The sequence below is a fragment of the Gallinula chloropus genome (genome assembly GCF_964237585.1).
Source record: "Gallinula chloropus genome assembly, chromosome: 1".
In the NCBI taxonomy this organism is placed as follows: Eukaryota; Metazoa; Chordata; class Aves; order Gruiformes; family Rallidae; genus Gallinula; species Gallinula chloropus.
This window is the reverse complement of record NC_140085.1, coordinates 1,992,962-2,015,050: the sequence shown is the minus strand read 5'-3', so window position 1 is coordinate 2,015,050 and position 22,089 is coordinate 1,992,962. Positions and strand designations below refer to the sequence as shown.

At 51.8% G+C, this 22,089-nt stretch overlaps 1 protein-coding gene across 1 annotated transcript; it reads right to left on the bottom strand.

Moving 5' to 3' along the window:
• Positions 1–1,241: 1,241 nt before the first annotated feature.
• Positions 1,242–17,839, bottom strand: SLC35B4 (solute carrier family 35 member B4; the record flags this gene model as incomplete). The annotated part of the gene is made up of 10 exons (XM_084261840.1): positions 17,732–17,839; positions 11,301–11,414; positions 10,188–10,290; positions 8,611–8,660; positions 7,402–7,483; positions 5,992–6,052; positions 4,557–4,666; positions 3,768–3,843; positions 2,343–2,418; positions 1,242–1,488 (listed from the first exon to the last, which is right to left on the bottom strand). The coding sequence occupies exons 1-10, from the start codon at positions 17,806–17,808 to the stop codon at positions 1,242–1,244; spliced, it is 996 nt and encodes a 331-aa protein (XP_084117966.1). The 5' UTR covers positions 17,809–17,839.
• Positions 17,840–22,089: the final 4,250 nt, after the last annotated feature.

The window sequence follows — 22,089 nt, the reverse complement described above, 5'->3', positions numbered from 1 at the left end:
AGGAAAAGGGGAGGAGGAAAAGGGGAGGAGGAAAAGGGGAGGAGGAAAAGGGGAGGAGGAAAAGGGGAGGAGGAAAAGGGGAGGAGGAAAAGGGGAGGAGGAAAAGGGGAGGAGGAAAAGGGGAGGAGGAAAAGGGGAGGAGGAAAAGGGGAGGAGGAAAAGGGGAGGAGGAAAAGGGGAGGAGGAAAAGGGGAGGAGGAAAAGGGGAGGAGGAAAAGGGGAGGAGGAAAAGGGGAGGAGGAAAAGGGGAGGAGGAAAAGGGGAGGAGGAAAAGGGGAGGAGGAAAAGGGGAGGAGGAAAAGGGGAGGAGGAAAAGGGGAGGGGACAGTAAAACCAGGCCACCCAGAAGCAGCAATCAGCTCAGCTCTATTGGCCTTTCTTAAGTTTCTTGGCATCATTTGAACCCTGAGGATGGGCTGGACCTGGGGTACCACTGGCACAGTGGGGGCTCAGCAGAGCTGGTTGCAGCTGGAGATGAAACCCACTGAAGAGGGGGAGAAAGCAGGAAACAACTGAGCAGGCTGTGAAAGTGACACAGTGGCACTTTCTGTCCCCTTAGCATCACCCCTCTTTGATTCCTCAGGCTCCCTCCTACTAGTGATGGGTGCTCAGCAGCTTGGGAATCAGCCCCCTGAGCCACTCCCCAGTGGAGGATCTCCTGGGCAGACTGGAAGGCTCGAGCTATAGGTGTATCCTCCTAGTATTTCCTAGTATAGATGTTAGGATCAGGGAGCAAGGGCTCAGGCTAACAGCCAAACTCCAGTTCCCTGGGGCTCAGTCATCAGCTGAGGGCACCTTGGCATTAAAGGACGGCACCAAACAGGCTCAGGGTCCAGCTCATCAAACCCAGGAGAAGTGGACAACAGCACCACAGCAAGGTTGGGCTCCTAACAGAGAACTGTGACAGCTTTTACAGTACTTAAAAAGGGTTATTCAGACCAAAAAAAACCCCACAACAACCAGGGGGAGAGGATGGAAATAAAAAGGGTTGCATAACCAAAACTGCAACCTTGCCAAAATAACTGTATCTTGTCTCCATGATCCATCTCAGGTAGGATCCATCCCAGGTAGGTTCCCAGCAGAGGCTCCACGTTTCCCAGGAGCTTGGCACAGCCAACACCTCCCCTGTGTTATAAAAACACCCCCCCCACACTCCTTTTCTGGGGGAGAGGGGGCAGATTCCCTGCTGCTCTGCTCTATAAATAAAGAATGAGAAGGTCCCTGCAGAGAGTCCCTGGTTGTTACTCCTCCTTTGGCCTCTTCCTCCAGCGGGCCAGGAAGGGCCCGAGGCTGTTCCACACCTCGGTGTACATGAGAGTCCCCACAAAGACAAAGGTGGTGCCCAGCCAGTGCCAGGCTGTGAAGGGGTTGTGGAAGTAAAGGATGGAGAAGATGAGGCTGACGAACTTGCGCAGCGTCACCACCAGCGTGACGGTGAGGGAGGTGCACTCCGTGGTGAGGATGAAGACGCCGCGGATGCAGACGTACCTGGGTGGCTGGAGGTAAGGGGGACATCAGGGATGAAGGGGCTGGGCAATGGAGAAACACACACACACCCCTCCCAAAACTCCCCAGTCTGGTTTTAGAGGGAATAAAACTCCCATCTCCTCAGGTCAGTGTTTCTACAGCTATGAATTGCTTGGCTACGAACCTCAGCGACAGCCCGAAGCTCCAAGGGTACCCCAAAGTTTGCTCTGGGACAGCAGAACTACCCCACCTGAGGGGTCAGGGTGGATGTGCTGTCTAAAGGTTAATGGCAGGTGGGGTTTATAAGCCCTGCTGTGCAGCCAAGGGAGGCTAAAATCAGCCTTCTTCAGTCATACCCAGCAGAAGTCATATCCAGCCAGGCCTGGAGGTTGGTGTCCCTGCCTGTAGCAGGGGGGTTGGAGCTCTGTGATCCTTGGGGTCCCTTCCAACCCAGACCAGCCTGGGATTCTATAAGTCCCCTTTCCCCTGAGGGGACACAGGAAAGGCAGGTGAAACAAAAGGGCCTTGAGCTGAAGGTCCCTTCCTGAGGGCTCTGTCTGCACTGCCTGGCAGAATCCAAGTGTTGATACAGCAAGCAAATAGCTCCTGATCTGTCCTTTCTACAAAGAGCTGGCCAGGAGAACCACCATGGGTTAATACCAGCCATCCTCTCCTTGGGGAGGTGGTGGCAGATTTCAGCCAGCCTGGAAACAAGCCCCAGGTTAAGTTTCACTCTGTGTTTTCCAAGGGTATTAGGAAAATCAGCTCCTAAATGCAGGGAAAACTGCAAGGACACAGCACTCCCACCCCATTCCACCTCTCCCAACCCACCACAGTCTCCTCAGCACAGCTCAAGCTGAGCTTTGAAAGGATACTGAGTGATGACGTTCATGAGAAGGTAGAACCACATGATTGGCACAGTCAGCCCGATCACTGGGACCTGGAATGGCTCTGCAGGGAGAAAGGACACACAGCAAGGTCACTGCATGAAGGAGGTGCAAGGAGAAGTGTCTGCTCTCCTGCACTGACCACGACCCAGGACACAGCTTCAGGAGGCCACTGCTGCATCAGGCAGACCTGAAGCGTGGGCACATTTTGGTTTTGCTCCAGATGGAAGGTTATCTGGTTCTTACTGTGAGGAAGGACAAGCAGAAGAGAGCTTGCAGATGTTTCTGCCTGGACTTCCATAGGGAGGAAAGGAAGGTGGAGGAAGAAGCAAGTCAAGGAAAAAAAAGGCATTAAAAGAAAAGCTCAGTCTTGCTGCCTTGTGTCAGGGTTGCTCTGCTGTTAATGAATCAAGTGTGCAGCTCTGAGAGGCTGATGGTGCTGGCATGGGAAAAGCAAAACAAAAGCCAACAGCTCCATGTGTAAAATTACAGAATCCCAGCATCTCCTGAGCTGGCAGGGACCCCTAAGGCCCATCCAGTCCCACTCCTGGCTCCACACAGCCCCAGCCCAGTCAGAGGAGGCACTGAGGGCATCGGCCAGGCGCTTCTTGCCCTCAGCCCAGCTCGGGACTGGGACCCCTTCCCTGGGGAGCCTGTGCCAGTGCCCGACCCCCCTCTCAGCACAGAACCTCTTCCTAACAGCCAACCTGACCCTCCCCTGGGGCAGCTTCACGCCGGCCCCTCGGGTTCCAGCCCTGGGCCCCAGAGAGAGGAGAGAGATCGGCGCTGCCCCTTCGCTCCCCTGGGCAGGAAGCCACAGACCCCAGGAGGTCTCCCCTCAGCCTCCTCTTCTCCAGGCTGGACAACCCAAAGGCCTTCAGCCTCTCCTCAGGTTTACACATGCAGTTGAGGATTTCATCCTATTACTCCCATTTCTGAACTCCATGTTCCCTTCCCCATGGGTCACCTATCTCACACTTCCCTTGAGAACGTGTAGGATGCTCTAAATATTTTCCTATGACATTAACACACAGGTTCAAGTGATCTGTGCCTGCAAATATCCCTCCTATCCAGGGCAGATGACAGAAAAAGCACAATTACTCAGCAAAGAGCCCTGCAGTTTCACAGAATCATGGATCTAGAAGCTTGTTGGCACTGGAAAGCCTGGTGAATTTTACTATTAAACTTAAGCAGATGTTCAGCTCAAGGTGGAGAGATGAACAATCCATCCAGCGTTGGGATGGGGCCAACACGTGGCATGTGCAATAGAGAGAAGCTTGAGCTTTAAGTGCCACGATCCAAACAGTAATTTCTGGCTTAGCTCTGCAAACTGCTGGTGGCACCAGCTTCCCAAAGCATTTTTTTAGAGGGAAGAAAGGTAGGAGAGTGAGGAACCATCTGTGTGATGCTTACCAGACTGGCTGAAGAGGACTGCGTGGTGGTAGATGTTTGGGGCAAGGAGGAGAAAGCCAGGGAGTGGTAACGCGTGCTGGGGAGAGAAGCAAAGACATGATGTGAGCAGATTATGTGACCCACAGACTCACAGGGGCTGGAAGGGACCTCCAGAGATCATGGGGTCCAACCCCCTGCCAAAGCAGGGTCCCTAGGACAGGGCACACAGGTCGGTGTCCAGATGGGGCTGGAGTATCTCCAGAGAAGGAGACTCCACACCCCCCCTGGGCAGCCTGTCCCAGGGCTCCCTCACCCTCACTGGGAAGAAGTTCTTCCCCACATTGGGGGGGAACTCCCTGTGCTCCAACTTGAGCCCATCACCCCTTGTCCTGTCCCCACAGACACTGAGAAGAGGCTGCCCATGGCCCCCTGTGTCCCACCCTTCAGCTATTGAGAACCAGTGATCAGATCCCCTCTCAGGCTTCTTCTCTCCAGGCTGAACAGCCCCAGCTCCCTCAGCCTTTCCTCACAGGGGAGATGCTCCAGGCCTTTCCTCATCTCTGTCCCTCCTCTGGACTCTCTCCAGGAGATCCCTGGCTTTTTTATCCCAGGGAGCCCAGATATAGCAGGGATCCCCCTTCTCATGCTGGGAAAGCAGCCTCACCCATCTGGATGAGAGCACAACTTGAGTGCTCCAGCCTCACAGCGTGTGATCCTCTGGATCCATGGGGAATACAGGGTGGGAGGGGAAGGGGCTCTCAGCAGCTCCATCTGCCCCAGTAAAAGCAAAGAAAAGATGGGGTGACTTACATTGTAAAACAGGGCCTCTTTGGAGTGTTTCCCAAACTGCTTGTACAGCATCTCCTGGAAAATCCCCATCCTGGCACTCATGAGGAGGGCGAAGGTGAGTGCAAGAATACCTGGAAAGAGAAGCACAGCACAGCTCAAGTCCACAAGCCTGGAGACACCCACAGTTTGGCTTTCAGCTAAATGATCCAGACTTGAGAAGAAACCTGATAAAGGATTTGGGGACATGGGTATCTTATTACAAAGGCTGAGATGCAAGAGATTTTCCAAAAGAACACCCTTTAAAAGGAGACTCAGCCCTGGCATGGAGTAGGTGGGATACCAGGGATATGGTCACATTTGCTGCTATGGAATACATCAATCCCAGGTTCATTGAGAAGCCACCAACAGATTGAAGTGCCAGATTTTACAGACCCCTCCTGTGCTGAATGAACACTTGACCCAGCTACAGCCCCTCTCCCTCTCTGCAGCGTCCCTCACAGCATCAGGTAGAGCAGGTAGGGCTGCTTTTCAAAAGGGAAATCAAGAAGATATCAGTATCTATATCTGTATCTGTATCTATATCTGGGGTGGCAGCAGGGACAGGAAGGGGATTGTCCCTCTCTGCTCTGCCCTCCTGAGGCCCCAGCTGGAGTCCTGTGTCCAGAGCTGGGGCCCAACACAAGAAAGATGTGGGACTGTTGGAGAGGGGTCAGAGGAGCCATGAAGATGCTCAGGGGGCTGGAGCAGCTCCCCTATGGAGAGAGGCTGAGGGAGCTGGGCTGGGTCAGCCTGGAGAAGAGAAGGCTGTGGGGGGACCTCATTGCACCTTCCAGTCCCTGAAGGGACCCCAGGAACAGGAGGGGAATGGGCTTGTTAAAGGGCAGAGACTGGCAGGACAAGGGGGCTGGAGTGAAGCTGGAGGAGGGAAGGGGGAGATGAGATATTGGGGGGGAAGTTCTTTGCAGAGAGAGTGGTGAGGGGCTGGAAGGGGCTGCCCAGAGAGGGGGTGGGTGCCCCATCCCTGGGGGTGTTCAAGGCCAGGTTGGCTGGGGCCCTGGGCAACCTTGTGTAGCTCCAGGCCTGGAGGTTGGTGTCCCTGCCTGTGTCAGGGGGCTTGGAACTCTGTGATCCTTGGGGTCCCTTCCAACCCAGACCAGTCTGGGATTCTATGATACTTGCAAACATGCACAACTGTGATCTCTGTCACTAAGCCACTGCCTTGCTGAACCCCCTTAGGTGTTGTACCCCAGGTGAAGAGTCTCTCTTCACACCAAGCTGCTAAAGAGTGCCACAAACCCCAGCTCTTTGCAAATCAACATCCAGCAGATGCTTGACACATCTTATCCTCAGCATGGAGACTCCCAACACAGTCTGATTTGCACAGCCCAGGGACATCAGAGAGCCAAGTGCTGCCACTGTCCCAGCAAGGTCAGCTGGAGATGTGGCACTCACCTACCTAGCATCCACCACAGGAAAACCTGGAGTCCATCCTCTTCATTTAAGCCAGAGTCAGATGCCTAGTGGAAGGAGACACAACAGAGTCACCACGAGCTACCACATCCCAGCAGCTCATCCAGACCTGCCTCCACCTCACTCTTGGTTTGTGTGTTCCAAGCAAAGCCACAAAGACCACCCAAGCACTCACATTCTCCTGAGCTGCTCCCTGGGCTGAACAGAGGTGGTATTTTAGCAGCTACAGCACCCTCTGCTTTCCACTCTGCTTCAGGGAATGCACCAGATTCCAGTAAAAATTGTAAATATCTGTCCAAGAAAGTAGCTTTTCAGAAAGGAATGCCTCAGGCTTGGCCAGAGACCAAACTCTTTGACCAAAAATACAAGCAGTGCCATGTAGTTCCCACAGACAGCCCACCAGCTGGCTCCTCCATCCCCATCTTGGGGGTAGTGTGCAGGAAAGAACAAGGGCTTTTGCCAGGCTCCAGTCAGGTACTCAGAGGGAACCAGGCTGTTAGCTGAGGGTAAAACTCTAGGCAGAGTGACTTGGCTTATCCATCTTTCCTTGTGGTTTAGGACAAACTAGGTGACTCACCTTTGCCACAACCCTGCACACCATACCAAAACCCTCCCCATGCCTGCAGAGAGTTTAGCTGGATTAACACAGGCTGCACAGCACAGACCTTCCTCAGACACCCTGAGAGTACAAACAGCTATTAAATGATGGGGGACATGGAGGATCAACAGCCCTGCTTCATTTCCAATTTCTCAGAGCTGGATTAAGCTCCACCAATTTTCACTTGATCACTATTTTATGGCATTTTTTTCTGTCTTCAGTTGACAAGATCAGGCTGCAGGTGCTGACCCAGGAAAAGCCCAAAGTGGTGTCACACAAGGATTTGCTTCACTCTCTCCTCTTCTCCAAATATATGCACTTCATTTCATCATGGAAAGTCATGCTGGATGACAACAGGTCTGGCAAAATCTAGGCTGAAAGCTGAAAATCTCTTCTGGGATTAAAAACAAAAATCAAAGATTGAAGATGGCTGAGTTCTGTTTGAGATTTACCTGCTCCTAACCTGCAACACTCTGTTGTAAGGGGAAGAGAAAACAGCTTCTAGCTGTCACCTCTCTGGCAAAAAAAATCCTGGTATATTCTTAGCAAAAAGCAACCTGAACAAGACAGGACAAAGGCTTCTGTAGTTATGTTAAACCACATGGATGTGTGTGCATCCCTCCCCTCCAAACCACAGGAAAATGAGACCAGGAACAAGAGGTTTTGGGGAGCAGATCTAGAGCTTCTTGTCTCTCCATTAGTAGCTGAGCAAAGGGAACTACTGCTGAAGGTGCTGAGAGCAGCTCCTCCTGTCAATAAGGTTCACAGCTGGCACCACAGGTCCTTTCCAATCCTTACCACTTGCTTTGCAGACATGAAAGTGCAGGTGAAGATCCCCAGGGACACCAGGGCTATGGATGTGTATTTAGACACACTGTACCTGCACAGGGAAGAAGAGAGATGTCAGTGACCCAGCCCAGCCTCACATTGTCCATCACCCACTCCCTTGGACTGTGTTTTCCTCCAGTACACCAGTGTGAACTTGTGGGAACAGGGACACCCCCATTACCTATGCTGGGCATTGCTGGGAGGGAAGGTCAACTTAGTCCAACTGCAACAAAACCCAAGGATTTGGACCAGGATCTCCTTGCCCATGGCCAAGGATCCCTCTCAGACCAAAGCCAGCACAGATGTCTGCACTGTGATGGGAGTGGAGGGGCCTATGGCCATGGTGGTCCAACACCCAGACCCCAAAAAGCTGGAAGGACCCTCCTGTCCTGATGTCTTTGCTCACTGTGGTGGGTGGATCCCAACCAGCACCCACACAGCTGCTCACTCGTTTTCCCCACCTCATGGGATGGGGGAGAGAACTGGAAGAGCAAGAAGAAAGAAATTTGAGGGTTCAGCTAAACCACTTAATAGGTAAAGGGAGGAAAAAAAACCCTCCATCAATGCAAAGCAACCACTCACCCCCTCCCAAAAGCTTGGCCACCTTGTAAGTCCACTTCCCCCACCCCCCTTCTTCCTCTACCCTGTTTCTATTCCAGCACATGACATGATATGACACAGAATATCCCTTTGGCTATTTGGGGTCAGCTGTCCCAACTTGTCCACCCCCAACCTCCTTGCTGGGGACACAGGTAAGGTGGGGAAAATAAAGAGAGAGCATTGACACTGTGTAATCATTCAGCAACAGCCAACCCATCAGTGTGCTGTCAACACAATTCCCAAACACAACCCCTCCATCCCAGCCAGATCCAGTATGCCCATCCATCAGGCATCATACCAGCATCACACAAGGGAGAGGAACAAGAAGAGCTACCACAGAGGGCAGGAGCCATGGGTAAAAACTCTTTGGTCCATGCTTGCTTTAAATGGAGGGGTAGTGGAAATGCAGAAGATGGAACTGTTCTAGTCTCAAGTCCAGGCACACCACTGTGCCTCAGTTTCCCCACCAGTAAACCAAATAAATGTTTAGCAGGGAAGGGGAGGACCCTAAACACCAGTTGGGATTAAGTCAGTGGCAAAGCATTCTCCAATGATGTAAGAAAGAGGCTTGTGATTTACCTTTTCTTCAAAATGATGATACCTAGAGCCATGCTTGCTATGAGAGAGCCCTGGGAAAGGAGAGAGAGGAGGAGAAAAACAAAACAGGAGCTCATCATGAAAAAACTTCCCAGACTGGGATGTCCCCCACCAGAGAAACACCCCAAACTCAATAAAACTAACACCAAAACACCCAGAGGAATGCCAGAACAGGAGCAGGGAGAGTCACACTGCAGCTAGGAGGAGGGGAGAAGTTAAGCTGGGTGGCTGGAGAACAAGGACACTGGGGCAAACAGGCTACTAGGATCTTCTGGCCTCCCTGTTTTTTGGCACACTTAGTGTGCACTACAGATGTCTGTGGGTTTAATTTGGAACAGGAATATGGCTCCAGAGATCGACTGCTGGGCTGCAAGACAAGAACCATGCCTCATGGTTAATGTGAGACAGGGCTCCTGGAGTGTTGGTGGTGTTTTTTAACCTCTCCTGGCTCCAGGTATCTCAGCATCATGATGCATTGTAGGAAAGCAAGGGCATGGAGGTCCTGGAGAGAGTCCAGAGAAGGGCAACCAGGCTGGGGAAGGGGCTGGAGGGCAAATCCTCTGAGGAGCAGCTGAGGGAGCTGGGGGTGTTGAGTCTGGAGAAGAGAAGGCTGAGGGGAGCCCTTCTCCCCACCTCCCCTGCCCTGCCAGGAGGGTGCAGAGAGGTGGGCGATGGTCTCTGCAGCCAGGGGACAGGAGATGGGACAAGGGGCAATGGGCTCAAGCTGCCCCAGGGCAGGGTCAGCTCAGCTGGGAGGGCAAAGTTCTTCCCTGGCAGAGTTGTGGGGCTGTGGCACAGGCTGCCCAGGGAGGGGGCTGAGTCCCCAGCCCTGGGGGTGTTGAACAGAGGGGAGATGAGGTGCTCAGGGAGCTGGTTTAGCACAGGACAGGGACGGTTGGACTTGATGATCTTAAAGGTCTTTTCCAACCTTGTGATTCTGTGACTCTGTGAGAACAGCCCCCACCCAGCAGATTTTGTTATTTCCAACAGCTGGGGCTCCCTTTTCTTTGGTTTTAAGGGATTTTTCAGCCTGACACTCATCTACACCCCCATGAAGATGCATTTTTAACAGCATTGTCCAAAGCAAAGGCCTGTGCAGTAACAGTGCAGGTGGAACTAGGCTAAAGCCATTCTCTCTGACACAAGGTGTTCAACCAGGAACCTTACACTAGGTGTAAGTTACCACTTGGTGTAGCTGTGCAGGAAGGCTGGGACCCTTTGGCCAGCAGTTCATCCCACCCAGGGCTGACAGCCAGAGTCTGGGCTTGGTTTTGTCATCAGTACTTCCCCCATCACCTTTGGAAAGATGAAGCCTGCTTGAGTCTCAGTTCCCTCATCTTTCAGGGATATTAAGGTGACATTTAACACTGTGAAAGTGAGAACTGGAGCTGAGCCTTCAGAACAAGTTGCTCTCCCCTTGTTAGCTGTGTTTGCACAGGGTTTTGGTGGCCTCATGGAGAGAGAGGGTGGCAGGACAGATGCACCCAGGGATCTCACTTGCAGAGGTGATGGGAAGAGATGTGACACAAGGAGGAAGAGGACAGAATGTCAGTACTCACTGATCTGAAGATCATGTGCAGTGGCATGGCAATATTTAAGTTCAGGGCATAGTTATTCACCACACTGACTGTGAAGAACATGGCCACCATGATGAAATAGTACCTGAAACACAGAAAGAACAGCTGGTAGCTCTGCACATACCTTGCTGGGATGCTGGGGAACACCTTGGGAACAGGTTATGGGTTGCCATGAAAGGTCTAGAGCTGCACAGGAGCCCACCCAGCTCCTGAGGCTGTGACAAGGACTAAGAAGGAGATCAGTCCAGTTTGGATGTAGCAGGGAAGTCCTTAGAACAGGAAGCAGCTTGATCTGCACTGGTTCAGCTTGTGCTAATCCCAGAAGCAAAGGGGACCTGAGGACAGCCCAGCTGGGCTCTTTTAGCATGCACTTCCTCCTGACCCCTCTCTCCTAAGGTCTGTGCCATAGGACAAGGATTGATTTCAGGGGATTCAATTGCTGCCAGCAGACACTGCTATCCTGAGGGGAAGAAGAAACTACTCAAACCCAGGCTGAGCACCTCCATGGTTCCAGACCTAAGCTAGAGAGCTCCACAAACTGAAGTTCCTCACTGTGACACTGCCACAAATGGCACTAAGCTTGCCCCTCAGCTTTCTGTCATGAGGATGTCTGTTCCAAGCACTCAGCAGAGAGTTCTGTTTTGCCACAGGCTAGGCAGTCTGCTAAGGAAGCCCACAAAACCTCCTCACATCACTTCAGCCACTGAGTGAGTGGCAGGGAGGAGAGCATGAACATGCCAGGTTATTGCCAGGACAAGATCAGCTCTGATGGAGAAATGCAAAAGTGAATTTAGCTGGCTTTCCAGTAAACCTTCTCCCTTCCACACCAGAGACAGCAAGCTCTTAACTCTGCAAAATGCTGCCCTGTTTCTTGGACAGGAAAGTATCTGATGGCAATTTCCTATTAGGAATTCTTGATAAATGAGGATTTCATATTTTATCAGGCATGGCAGGTTCTCAATGAGGCTTCACAAATGCCACAGAATGGATGGGATTTAGACAGGAGAAATGGATAAGGCCTTTTATTAAACACTTCTTGAGATAACAGATAGCCAGGCAGTTTGTGCCTAGCAAAAGCATGCAAATCAACCCTACCTTATGGGTATGGCTGGCTTCTTCCTCCCAAAGTTGGCTTCGAAGATAAAGCCTTCCATGGCAATAAACAGGAACTGGGAGAATGTCACTATGTTCCCACATCCTGGAAACTGCCTGCAGGCATGGAGGAGAAAAACAAGCATAAGAGCAAGCTGTGGAGGACAAAACCTGCTTTGGGTTCTCATAGAAAGAGGTTAGCAGCTCATAATCCCAGTGAGCAACAACCTGGAGAGGTTTTGCTGCTGTATCTGTCCAGGTTCTCAGGTTGCCTTTGTTAAACAGTTCCCTGAGGGTGTTTGTTCACCTCTACTTGTAGATACATGTCCAGCAAACCCTCCCTCAAACATTTCCAAAGAGGAAGTAATCAGCCATTCCTGTCCCAGGACAGGCAGTGAATTGGGTCAGGAAGTGTAAGGTGAAATCAGTCACCTCTCACAGATGTCTCACATCCTGCCAGGATATGGGAAGGAGCCACATCAAGCACTGACACAACTATAATGAAGCTGGATCTCCTTCTTTCTCACATGGAAGGGGTTTTCATAGAGCTCTCTCCCTACCTACATGCCATGGGGTTTGTTAAGAGGCCAGGTGAAAGGATGAGTCCACCCAGGAGGAAGGCAGCAGGATTTCAATAGCCCTAAGGGCAAGGTCAGGCCTGTGTCTCCAGAACAAGGTGTAATGTGTCCATGGTTTTGCTTGTACCTCAGCTCCAGAACACAACCATGGAACCCCATGGAAACCAGCAAGCTCTAGCCCTCTGCCCTCCTAGAAGTGTTCAAGGCCAGGTTGGCTGGGGCCCTGGGCAACCTTGTGTAGCTCCAGGCCTGGAGGTTGGTGTCCCTGCCTGTGGCAGGGGGTTGGAGCTCTGTGATCCTTGGGGTCCCTTCCAACCCAGACCAGTCTGGGATTCTATGTTTCTCCTCTGTTTGCTGGGTATCAAAAGGTTGGTTGCAGGTTCAAGAAGGAACCTACAACAGCTCATCACTGGAGCCCAAAAAGGTCATGGAATTAAATGCCATGTGACAGCCTGGCAAGGCAGGGAGCCTGCTGCTGTGACACATGCTCACACTGAAGTTTTCAAACTCCACAAGGTGCTAAAGGCCAAAAACCAGTGTCTGACCTCAGAAGAGGCCCTTTTAGTTGAGCATCTTTGTCTTCCCAGAGACTCAGTTATTACCTTCAGAGCAGAAGTGACACCACCTTTGAGCAAACCAACCCTGTGTGTTTATTCAGAGGGAAAAGGAATCACAGGGAAGGGCAAGACAGCCCATAACAGCCTGACTTTAAACAAACACTCCCTTCATGCTGCCTGCTGCAGATGCTGCCTCCTTCCTAAGAAGCTTACAAGGAGCAAGAGAGGATTTTCTGGGAGGCACAGAGGCAGCTGTGGGCTGAGAGGAGGCTGTGACATGTCAGATCACCAGGAAGCTCACTGCTAACGTGCTCACTGTGTAGTCACACCTCACCATGGCAGACAGAATCTCAGCAACTACTCCCCTGCTCTCTACTGCAAGGGAGAAACCAAAGCCAAGGGCTTGATGGAGAGAAGCTGAGTCCCAGTCCCCACCCTGCTGCACAAACACACAGCTTGCTCATGGCACAAGTTGTCAGAGGCTGGGTTTTGCAGAGTGCAAGCTGGGGGATGCACTAGAGAACAGGAATAAGCAAGCTGCCTCCTGGATAGCTGAGCTGAAGGTCTGGTCTCCTCCAAAATCTCCTCTATCACCCACCCCAGACATCTCAGAAATAGCAGCAGCACTCTGGTTAATGGCTGTCACCAACCAGCACCTGGCAAGGCCACCTTCTCTCTGGGTGTCCCACAGGGCAGGCACCAGCCTGAGCCCCTTTTCTTTCTACCTACCTGCCAATTTTCACATTTTTCAGAGCTTAAGTGTCCAGGAGCCTTCAATCCTGGTGCACTAAGGTTAAAAAGGTTCAACAGTTACTTAGGAGAAGACAAGAGATACTGGAGACAGAGGCCAGGCTCCAGGACTTGTACACCTTACCTCTACAGAGCAGAAAGCCAGTGTAAACTTGGAATAAACCAAAGTTCTTCCCAGGAACTCAACTTTCTTCCCACCCAACTCCTTGTATTCAACTCCTTGCTGTACACAGGACCTCACCTTATCATTAAGGGGTTGTCACAGGGTTATTTGTTGACTAATAATAAACCCACTGGCTGTATCTGCCCATGTCTGTGACTCACAGCCCTAACACACTGATAGACCCAGAAGAAGGGAGAAGAAGCCCAGGTGTACCAAAGATCTGCTTGAGCTGCAGCCAAGTGTGAGAGACTCCTCCAGATGCAGTGGAGAAACACAATTGTCACCCTGCCTCCCAGGATGGAGCTGCCTGTTAAGTGTCTTGCAGCCCTAGCAGATGGTGGGATGGAACAGAGGGAGCAGAGTCTGGTGCAGACAGAGCTCAACACAAGGAAATCACTTCCCCAAGGAAGATTCCTGCCTACCTCTTATGAAGAAGCCACATTTCAGAGAGAATTCCTTCAATAGCCCTGGAGAACACCCAACCCCACCATTCAGTGGAATCACTGAAGGGTGATTCTAGAATGGAAGGGATCTCAAAGATCATCCAGTTCCAACCCCCCTGCCATGGGCAGAGACACCCTCACTAGACCAGGGTTCCCAAAGCCCCATCTAACCTGGCCTCAAACAGCTACAAGGATGTGGCTTCCACACCCTCTCTGGGCACCCTGTGCCAGGGCCTCCCCACCCTCTGAGTAAAGAATTCCTTCCTAACATCTAACCTAACCCTGCCCTCTTCCAGTTAAAGCCATCACCCCTTGTCCTGTCCCTGCCCTCCCTGGTGAGCAGCCCCTCTCCCACTGTCCTGTAGGACCCCTGTAAGGATTGGGAGGTCATAATTAGGTCCCCCTGGAGCCTTCTCTTCTCCAGGCTGAACAAACCCAACTCTCTCATCCTGTCTTCATAGGAGAGGTGCTCCAGCCCCTTGATCACCTTTGTGGCCTCCTCTGGACTCACTCCAACAGCTCTACATCCTTCCTGTACTGGGGACCCCAGAGCTGGATGCAGCACTGCAGGTGGGGGTCTCATGAGAACAGGGTAGAGAGGACAGAATCACCTCCCTTGACCTGCTGACCAGGCACATTTGCACCATAAAGGGGAGGAACTGAGATCCACCAGGCAGAGCCTCCCCCTTTTTTTATAGGAGAAGGTACCTCAACAAGGGCACAGCATCAAAAGATGAAGAGCAGATCACAGGCTTTCCAACCAGGCTTTTATCACCCACATCACACACACATTGCTTTGGTACCACAGCTCAAAGACAGAGCCCAGGGACAACTAGTACAGGAGGCCAGCAGGACAGGTTGGGTCCCTCCAGACAATGGAAATGGGATGAACTGGGTGGTTTCTTGCCCTGTCCACAGTCTCCTTGTTTTATTCAGGCAGGGGCTCATCTAACTTGTTCTTGAAAGCCTCCAATAAAAGAGTTTCACTGCTCTCTCTCTTCCAAACCACTTCACCACAACGAAAGGGTGCAAACTGGGGAGATTTTGGCCTGCTCTACATCCCCCTCACAGCAATTTAAGCCCCTTATTTCTTGTTTTGCCTCCATAACCCAGCAGAAGCCTTTATCTCCTCCTCTCCACTGTCCTTCTCCATGGTTTGAAGTGTTTTGTCTGTCCTCAGGCATCTCCAGACTAAACAGCTCTCATTCTTTCACTCTTTCCTCATAAATCCTGAGCAAATTTCTTCCAATCACCTTTGTTATTCCTCACTAGCCTGTCAGTCTGGTCACTGTCTTTTCCTGTAATCCTGTTCCAGGACTTTGCTTGTTATGGGAAGATTCATCTTCAGGAGGGCCTCTTCCCTCCAGATAACAGCAAGATCCAAAGAAATAACCAGTGTCACCCCAACTTAGGGACTAAAGGTGAAAAAGGTAAGTGAGGGGCACAGGAATTGAGCACAGGAGAATTTTTAAACCATGAGAGGCAATGCTTAAGAGAAGTTTGTGTGTGCAAAGCAGCTTTTCCTAGATACCTGCAATTGAACCTCTGGGATTTGCTGCTCAAAATTCCTCCTGGGCTTCAGACACCTAATTCAGACTTCATAGAATCATAGACTGGGCTGGGTTGGAAGGGACCCCCAAGGATCACAGAGTTCCAACCCCCCTGCCACAGGCAGGGACACCAACCTCCAGGCCTGGAGCTACACAAGGTTGCCCAGGGCCCCAGCCAACCTGGCCTTGAACACCCCCAGGGATGGGGCACCCACCCCCTCTCTGGGCAGCCCCTTCCAGCCCCTCTCCACTCTCTCTGCAAAGAACTTCCCCCTGATATCTCATCTCACCCTTCCCTCCTCCAGCTTCACTCCAGCCCCCTTGTCCTGCCAGTCTCTGCCCTTTAACAAGCCCATTCCCCTCCTGTTCCTGGGGTCCCTTCAGGGACTGGAAGGTGCAATGAGGTCTCCCCACAGCCTTCTCTTCTCCAGGCTGAACCAGCCCAGCTCCCTCAGCCTCTCTCCATAAGGGAGGTCCTACTCTAAAGCAATGACTTGCTTCCATTTTAAGGTCTGGCTGGAGGAGACACAAGCCCAGCTCCAAGCAAATGAAAGAAGCCAGATCCAAAACTTTCTTCACCTCAAAGGGGCCGATTCCTCCTCCCTCACTGATGCTGCAGCACAAGCTAGGCAGGAAAGGCAGAGGTTAGAGCAACCCCTGAGAAGAAAGACAATTCACCATACAAACTCACTTCCTCCAGGAACTGCTTCTGGGTTTATCTAAGGATTGCTGAGTTGCAATCATGTGTTAAGGTACCTCCCTTGTGGCTTCCCACTTTGAAGCAAATATCCCCACTGCTGGTTTACAGAGTCAGGGCTGAAGTGGAATTAACACTGAATGGACCAGGGATGCAGCTCCACACTGGCTTACTAGGATTGCAAACACAGAACCAGTTCAATCATTACTTCTTTCCAGCCAGGTCTAGCACTTTTGCCTTCACAGCTTGCTGACCAGCCCTGGAAACTAATCCAACAGCCCATCACTTTTTCCAGCCTGCTTTCATCAGGGTGAGGAAGGTGATGCAGCAGGCAGACATACCCCAAACATCAGCCCTCCTCTCTGCAACCTGGCTATCTGCACGTGTTCCAAGTCCTGCAAAGCATGTGATGCTGCTGAAGATCACATTTCCAGATGGACAAGGTTCTCCAGGCCCTGCCTGCTGTCCCAAGGGACCCCCAGCCAGCTCCTGCGTTCTTCTCCTTGGGATTTCAGCTGTTATTTGGACGAGGCACTGGGATCAGAGAGCAGGGGTGGCGGGGATGCTTTCGGGCCAGACTGATGCTTTTGGGCTCCATCAGGAGGAGTGGCCAGCAGGGACAGGGAGGGGATTGTCCCTCTCTGCTCTGCCCTTGTGAGGCCCCAGCTGGAGTCCTGTGTCCAGAGCTGGGGCCCCAGGACAAGGAAGATGTGGGACTGTTGGAGAGGGGTCAGAGGAGCCACAAGGATGATTAGAGGGCTGGAGCACCTGCCCTACAAAGAGAGGCTGAGGGAACTGGGCTGGGTCAGCCTGGAGAAGAGAAGGCTGTGGGGGGACCTCATTGCACCTTCCAGTCCCTGAAGGGACCCCAGGAACAGGAGGGGAATGGGCTTGTTAAAGGGCAGAGACTGGCAGGACAAGGGGCTGGAGTGAAGCTGGAGGAGGGAAGGGGGAGATGAGATATTGGGGGAAGTTCTTTGCAGAGAGAGTGGTGAGGGGCTGGAAGGGGCTGCCCAGAGAGGGGGTGGGTGCCCCATCCCTGGGGGTGTTCAAGGCCAGGTTGGCTGGGGCCCTGGGCAACCTTGTGTAGCTCCAGGCCTGGAGGTTGGTGTCCCTGCCTGTGGCAGGGGGGTTGGAGCTCTGGGACCCTTGGGGTCCCTTCCAACCCAGACCATCCTATGATTCCATGATGCCATGGCCCCCCTGTGTCAGCAGAGATGGGAGATCCCCAGTGTGTGGGCAGAGCACCGAAACAGCCCATGATAGGGCCTAGCTGAGGGGGTCAGCTCCAAAACACCCCACAAAAGCGAGCCAACGAGGCCAGGGCCCAGCGACCCACAGCCAGGCCCCTCTCCACACCCTGAGGAGGAGCCCCAGGGCCGCTGGGAGGGGACCGGCCACCTCACCTGGGCCACAGACCCCCTCAGGACCAGCCCCAGGCTGGGGGACCAGCCCCGGGCGCCCCCGGCAGCACCACAAACACACACAAGAAACCCCCTCACCCCGCTCTCCTGGAGACCCCCTGGGCACCGCCGTCTCCTTTCCCCCTCACAAGTCCAGAGGCCGGTGGGGGACACCCTGCGGCCCAGCTCTGGGTCCCCCTCACGGGATCCCCGCTCCCATTCCCGCCCCTAACCCCTGCCCCCCCCCCCCCCCCCCAATCTGCCCCCCCACAGCCCCTCCCCGGGCCCCGCACCTGACCAGCAGCTCCAGGAACACCACGTTGCTGCAGCAGCCGCCGAACACCAGCCCCACCGCCACGGCCGGGTGCATAGCGGGACCCCAAACAGCAAAGCGACGTGCCGGGCCGCCACTGCATCCCGCTCCCGGGCCGCGGCCCCACTCCCTGCCCCGGCCCCCACCCGCCCCCGCTTCCTCCCGGGTGCCGGTAGTTCGCTCCCCGCCCGCCGTCAGTTCACCGGCACCGCCGCGCAGCCACGGCCGGGACTACAACTCCCAGCGGTCTCCGCGGCGCAGCTGATATCCTCCCTCAGGTGCCGCCGTCCCCGCGGGGCATGGTGGGAGTTGTAGTCCCACTGTGTGTGTTGGGTGGGGGGGGGTGGTAATGGCGGCGCTGGGCCCGGCGCTGAGGCGGCGTGAGGAGAAGGGGGAGGCGGGGACAGCGCAGCTAGAACGCTGAGGAACAGCCGCCAGTTGGGGTTTAGAGAAGGAAATTATCGCTCGGGTGTGAAATGGAGCTTGTCCGAGGCCTGTTGGAGCCTCCTGGGAGGTCCTCCCATGCCACAGGCAAAGCCCCAGTGCGGCCCGTGGCAATGGCTCCACGACTGGTGTGGGAAACACGGGATGCTGAGGCGGCAGAACTGGGTCTGGAAAGTAAATCCTGTGCTTGGGAGGAGATGAGAGCTACACGGAGGGTGTGGGAAGGGGAGAAGGGAGGAAAAAGGTGGGCAGAAGGTGACCTTGGGGGATCAGGTGGGTCTGAGAGCAGCAGCAGCTGCCCGCAGCTTCACAAGGGGTGAGGAAGGGGGTAAAAATAACCCCTTTGGAGCGATGGGTGAGGTGGGATTTCTGGGCACAACCCTGCACACATCAAGGAAGGAGAGGAGGGCACTGCAGTGCTGGAGGTGGAGGGTTTGGGTGAAGGGGAGCGGCGTGGGGAGGGACTGCACCCAACACCGTCTGCAGTGACCTGTTTATTAATCTGCTTTTATGGCAGGGTGATCTGGCTTCTCTTATCAGGCTGAAGACTCTCAAGTCATGGTAAAGACACGAATTAAACCAGTACAACCATTTCAAGCATCCAGCCCCAACATGTGGGTTTTCCATAGGGCTTAATAGGGTGCCTAGGGCACCTTTGGTTTTATTTTGTCCCTGTTAGATTGTGCTGATGCCCTCTTACTTCTTATCCCTGTGTCCTGACGTGGGTTTTTCTGTTCTTGCAATTGTAACAACTCATATTTTCTACTGTTAATGTAGCTGCGTGTCAGAGGTGAAGCATCTTCTTCTCCAGAGGTGTGGGGAGAGCCCTGCTAAGCATCTGTCAAAGCCCTCTGTGATCAAAGCCATATTGATCAAGAAGAGGGCTTTTCATGTTGTATATGTTTCATTTGGGTTTTAATAAAGTTAATCTGAATCAGATCCAAACTTTTTTTCTTTTTCCTGTTAAATACGAGTGTGAAATCCCATCAACACATTGCAAAGAGCTATGGTCAGTCCAAAAACGAAGCACTTCTTTGTATGATTTCCAGCTCTTCAGGGCATGTGACAGCCTTGGCAGCTTCTCCTCTGCTGAAAACAGCTAACCACAGGGGTGAAATTCATAGAAATTGCTGGGATTGCCCATTTCTTTTGCTTATGGTGAGAGTCACTAAGTTCTTTGACTTCAAGCTGGAGATCTTGGGGCTTCCAGACTCCTTTCATGGAAGATGGAAACCCAGGGTGGTTGGAGAATGTGTGCTCAGGTATGGCTGAAAACCAACCTGGCAACGATAACAATGACATCCTGAAACCCTTGGGTACCCTGTGGGCTTTGCAAACCTGCAGTCTCTTGATAAAGCACCACAGACCCAAGGGATCTGGGGCCTCCCTTGGGATGTTTCCAGGAGTTTTGGCTTGGGATGTACCCTCTAGGAAGACAGAAAGTAAGGCTTTGGGGGTCCAAGCATCTGGGAGACACCCTGGAAGCCCTAGCACTTTTGATGAGGTCTTGCTCCATAGTTGGCAGATCACAAAATGTTTTGGTGTTTTCTAACCTCACCCTAGGTGCTGACTTCCTTGGATTTCCCATCAAATCCTTTTAAATGGTTTATATATTATTAAAAAGCACCATGGCCCATTAGCAACAAACAAAGGCGATTGCTCAGGCTTGCTGGCACTCCGTAACGTCTCCAGGGTTTCCAGCTTCCACATCCTCAGCTGCTGCACAGGTCAGAATGATGGATTTTTTTTTTTTCTGTTCCCTTCACTAATAAGCTTTTGCTACCTTGGGTGCTCACTACTTCTCCTTTCACTTGCTTTCTTTGTGCTTCAAAGGGAGGAGGGGGGGGGAATGCCAAGGTTGTTTTTCTGCCACGATAAATGTGCCGCACCTTGGTTCCTAAATGCATTAAGCCAGGGAACAAATTGCTTCTTTTGAACTGCTCCAGTGTAACAGTAAAACCAAAATGTCAGCTCATAAAACATTTTGAGCTGTTCATTGTAGCCTGGCACCTCTGGGAGGGCAGTCTTGTCTGGGCTAGTCAGTATTTAACATCCTTTCTAACTACGAGGTGGGTTCTGAATTGTCTGACTGAGGAGAGTTTGTGGTCTAATTTGTAGGAGATGGGGGCTCCCATCACTGCAAAAACTTCCAGGTCATCTCAATACAGGGCTGGAGATGTAATTGCTGGACTTGCAATTACAAGTTGCAAGAATTACTCTTCCCTTTGCATGAAGTGAGATTGGATCATCCCAGCCGTGATGCCGAGCTCCTTGCTTGCAGGTTGGTGTGTTCATCACAAGTGATCCTGATCCCAGATCTAAGATCTAATAAATCAAAATAAAAATTAAATCCATTCAAAAGTCAGTTCCCATCAATTCTATGACACTGAAACCAATGACAAAATAATGTCAGAAAGCAGAAAAAAAATCAAAGTATATTAATATTTTTTTAAAAAATACTGTTTCAAAAGTAATTTTAAAATCAGTTTGCCTTCAGTATATCAAAAGGCAGACATCCAGTGAAGTCAGTGCAAGAATCTGATGAGCAAAAGCAATCTCTCAGCCCTGTCCCTACCAGCAGTGAATACTAACTCCAGGCAATGCAGCCAAGTTGTCTTGCGTGTCGTGAACCGACAGCAAAGCACTTGAAGCCATGTTCTCACAGTCAGGACCCTCTGAGGACACAGACAAGATGAGGTTTGGAGGTTGAAATGATGTAGCTGGAAAATTAAATAAGCTTTCAGCTACAGGACAAAAGCTTTTCTTTACTGCCCTGGGCTTATCTCTTTTTTTTCTCTCCAACGGCAGCAGCTGCTCTGATAAAAGATTGTACCTTTACCTCCAAACATTGTCTTGCTTCTGCCAGGATTATTTTGACTTTCTTCAGAGATGGCTGAACTAAAACATGTTTTCACATTGTGGAAACACTGGGGAGCCTGGTTTTGCCCGAAAAGGAGACTTAAGGGGGGAAAGGTAGTGGTGTCTTCTCTAGTACAACTCTGGAGCACTTCAAGGTTTGAATAAGCCCTGGGAGAATTTTCAGTTCCTGAGCCCTGAAATGCAGTTCAGCACAGAATTGTGGAGTCTTAATATGCTGGGTGATATATGGTTTGTGTTGGCATACTGAGTGCATCAGAAATCCTTTCCTTCAGCTCTGCCCAAGAGCCACGTTGTGAGCGATCTTCCACATGCCAGTGAGAAAAGGAGACTGGGGGAATTTAAGAAGCCAGGGTTGTTCTGTAGTTTACCACTTTTCCCAGCCCAAACAGGCAGTCAGGTCTTGATTCCCCAAAGGAAATCATACATCTTTGGTCTTTGCTTTGTGAGCAAACAGGGTGATGGTGGAAACCAGAGAGAAGTAGACTGGGGGAATTTAAGAAGCCAGGTTTGTTCTGTAGTTTACCACTTTTCCCAGCCCAAACAGGCAGTCAGGTCTTGATTCCCCAAAGGAAATCATACATTTTTGGAGTTTGCTTTGTGAGCAAACAGGGTGATGGTGGAAACCAGAGAGCTATAAGCTCCTGCATGAAAAAAATCGTTTCATTTCCAGAAAAAAAAAACCCAAATTAAATATCAATCTTGTTAGGTGGGTGAAATCTGACAAAACACTGGGAATTTTGACATTCTGACATGTGCAAAATCGTGTTTCTCAAAGCTGAGCTTTCCTGGAAAGGCTTTCTTGCTCTCTGGTTTGATTTTTTTTTGTTTAAAGCATGGCTTTTCCTGAGAAGTAAACTAATCGTGTTCTTAATGTGTGGGAAGCAAATCAATCAAACCAATCTTGCCTCTTTCCATACTCGATCCCTATGTGACTCAAGCCAAGGTAATTCTCACATAAACACTGATGTGCAGAGGCTATAAGGTTTCTCCTGAGCCTGTTCCACAGAGGATGTG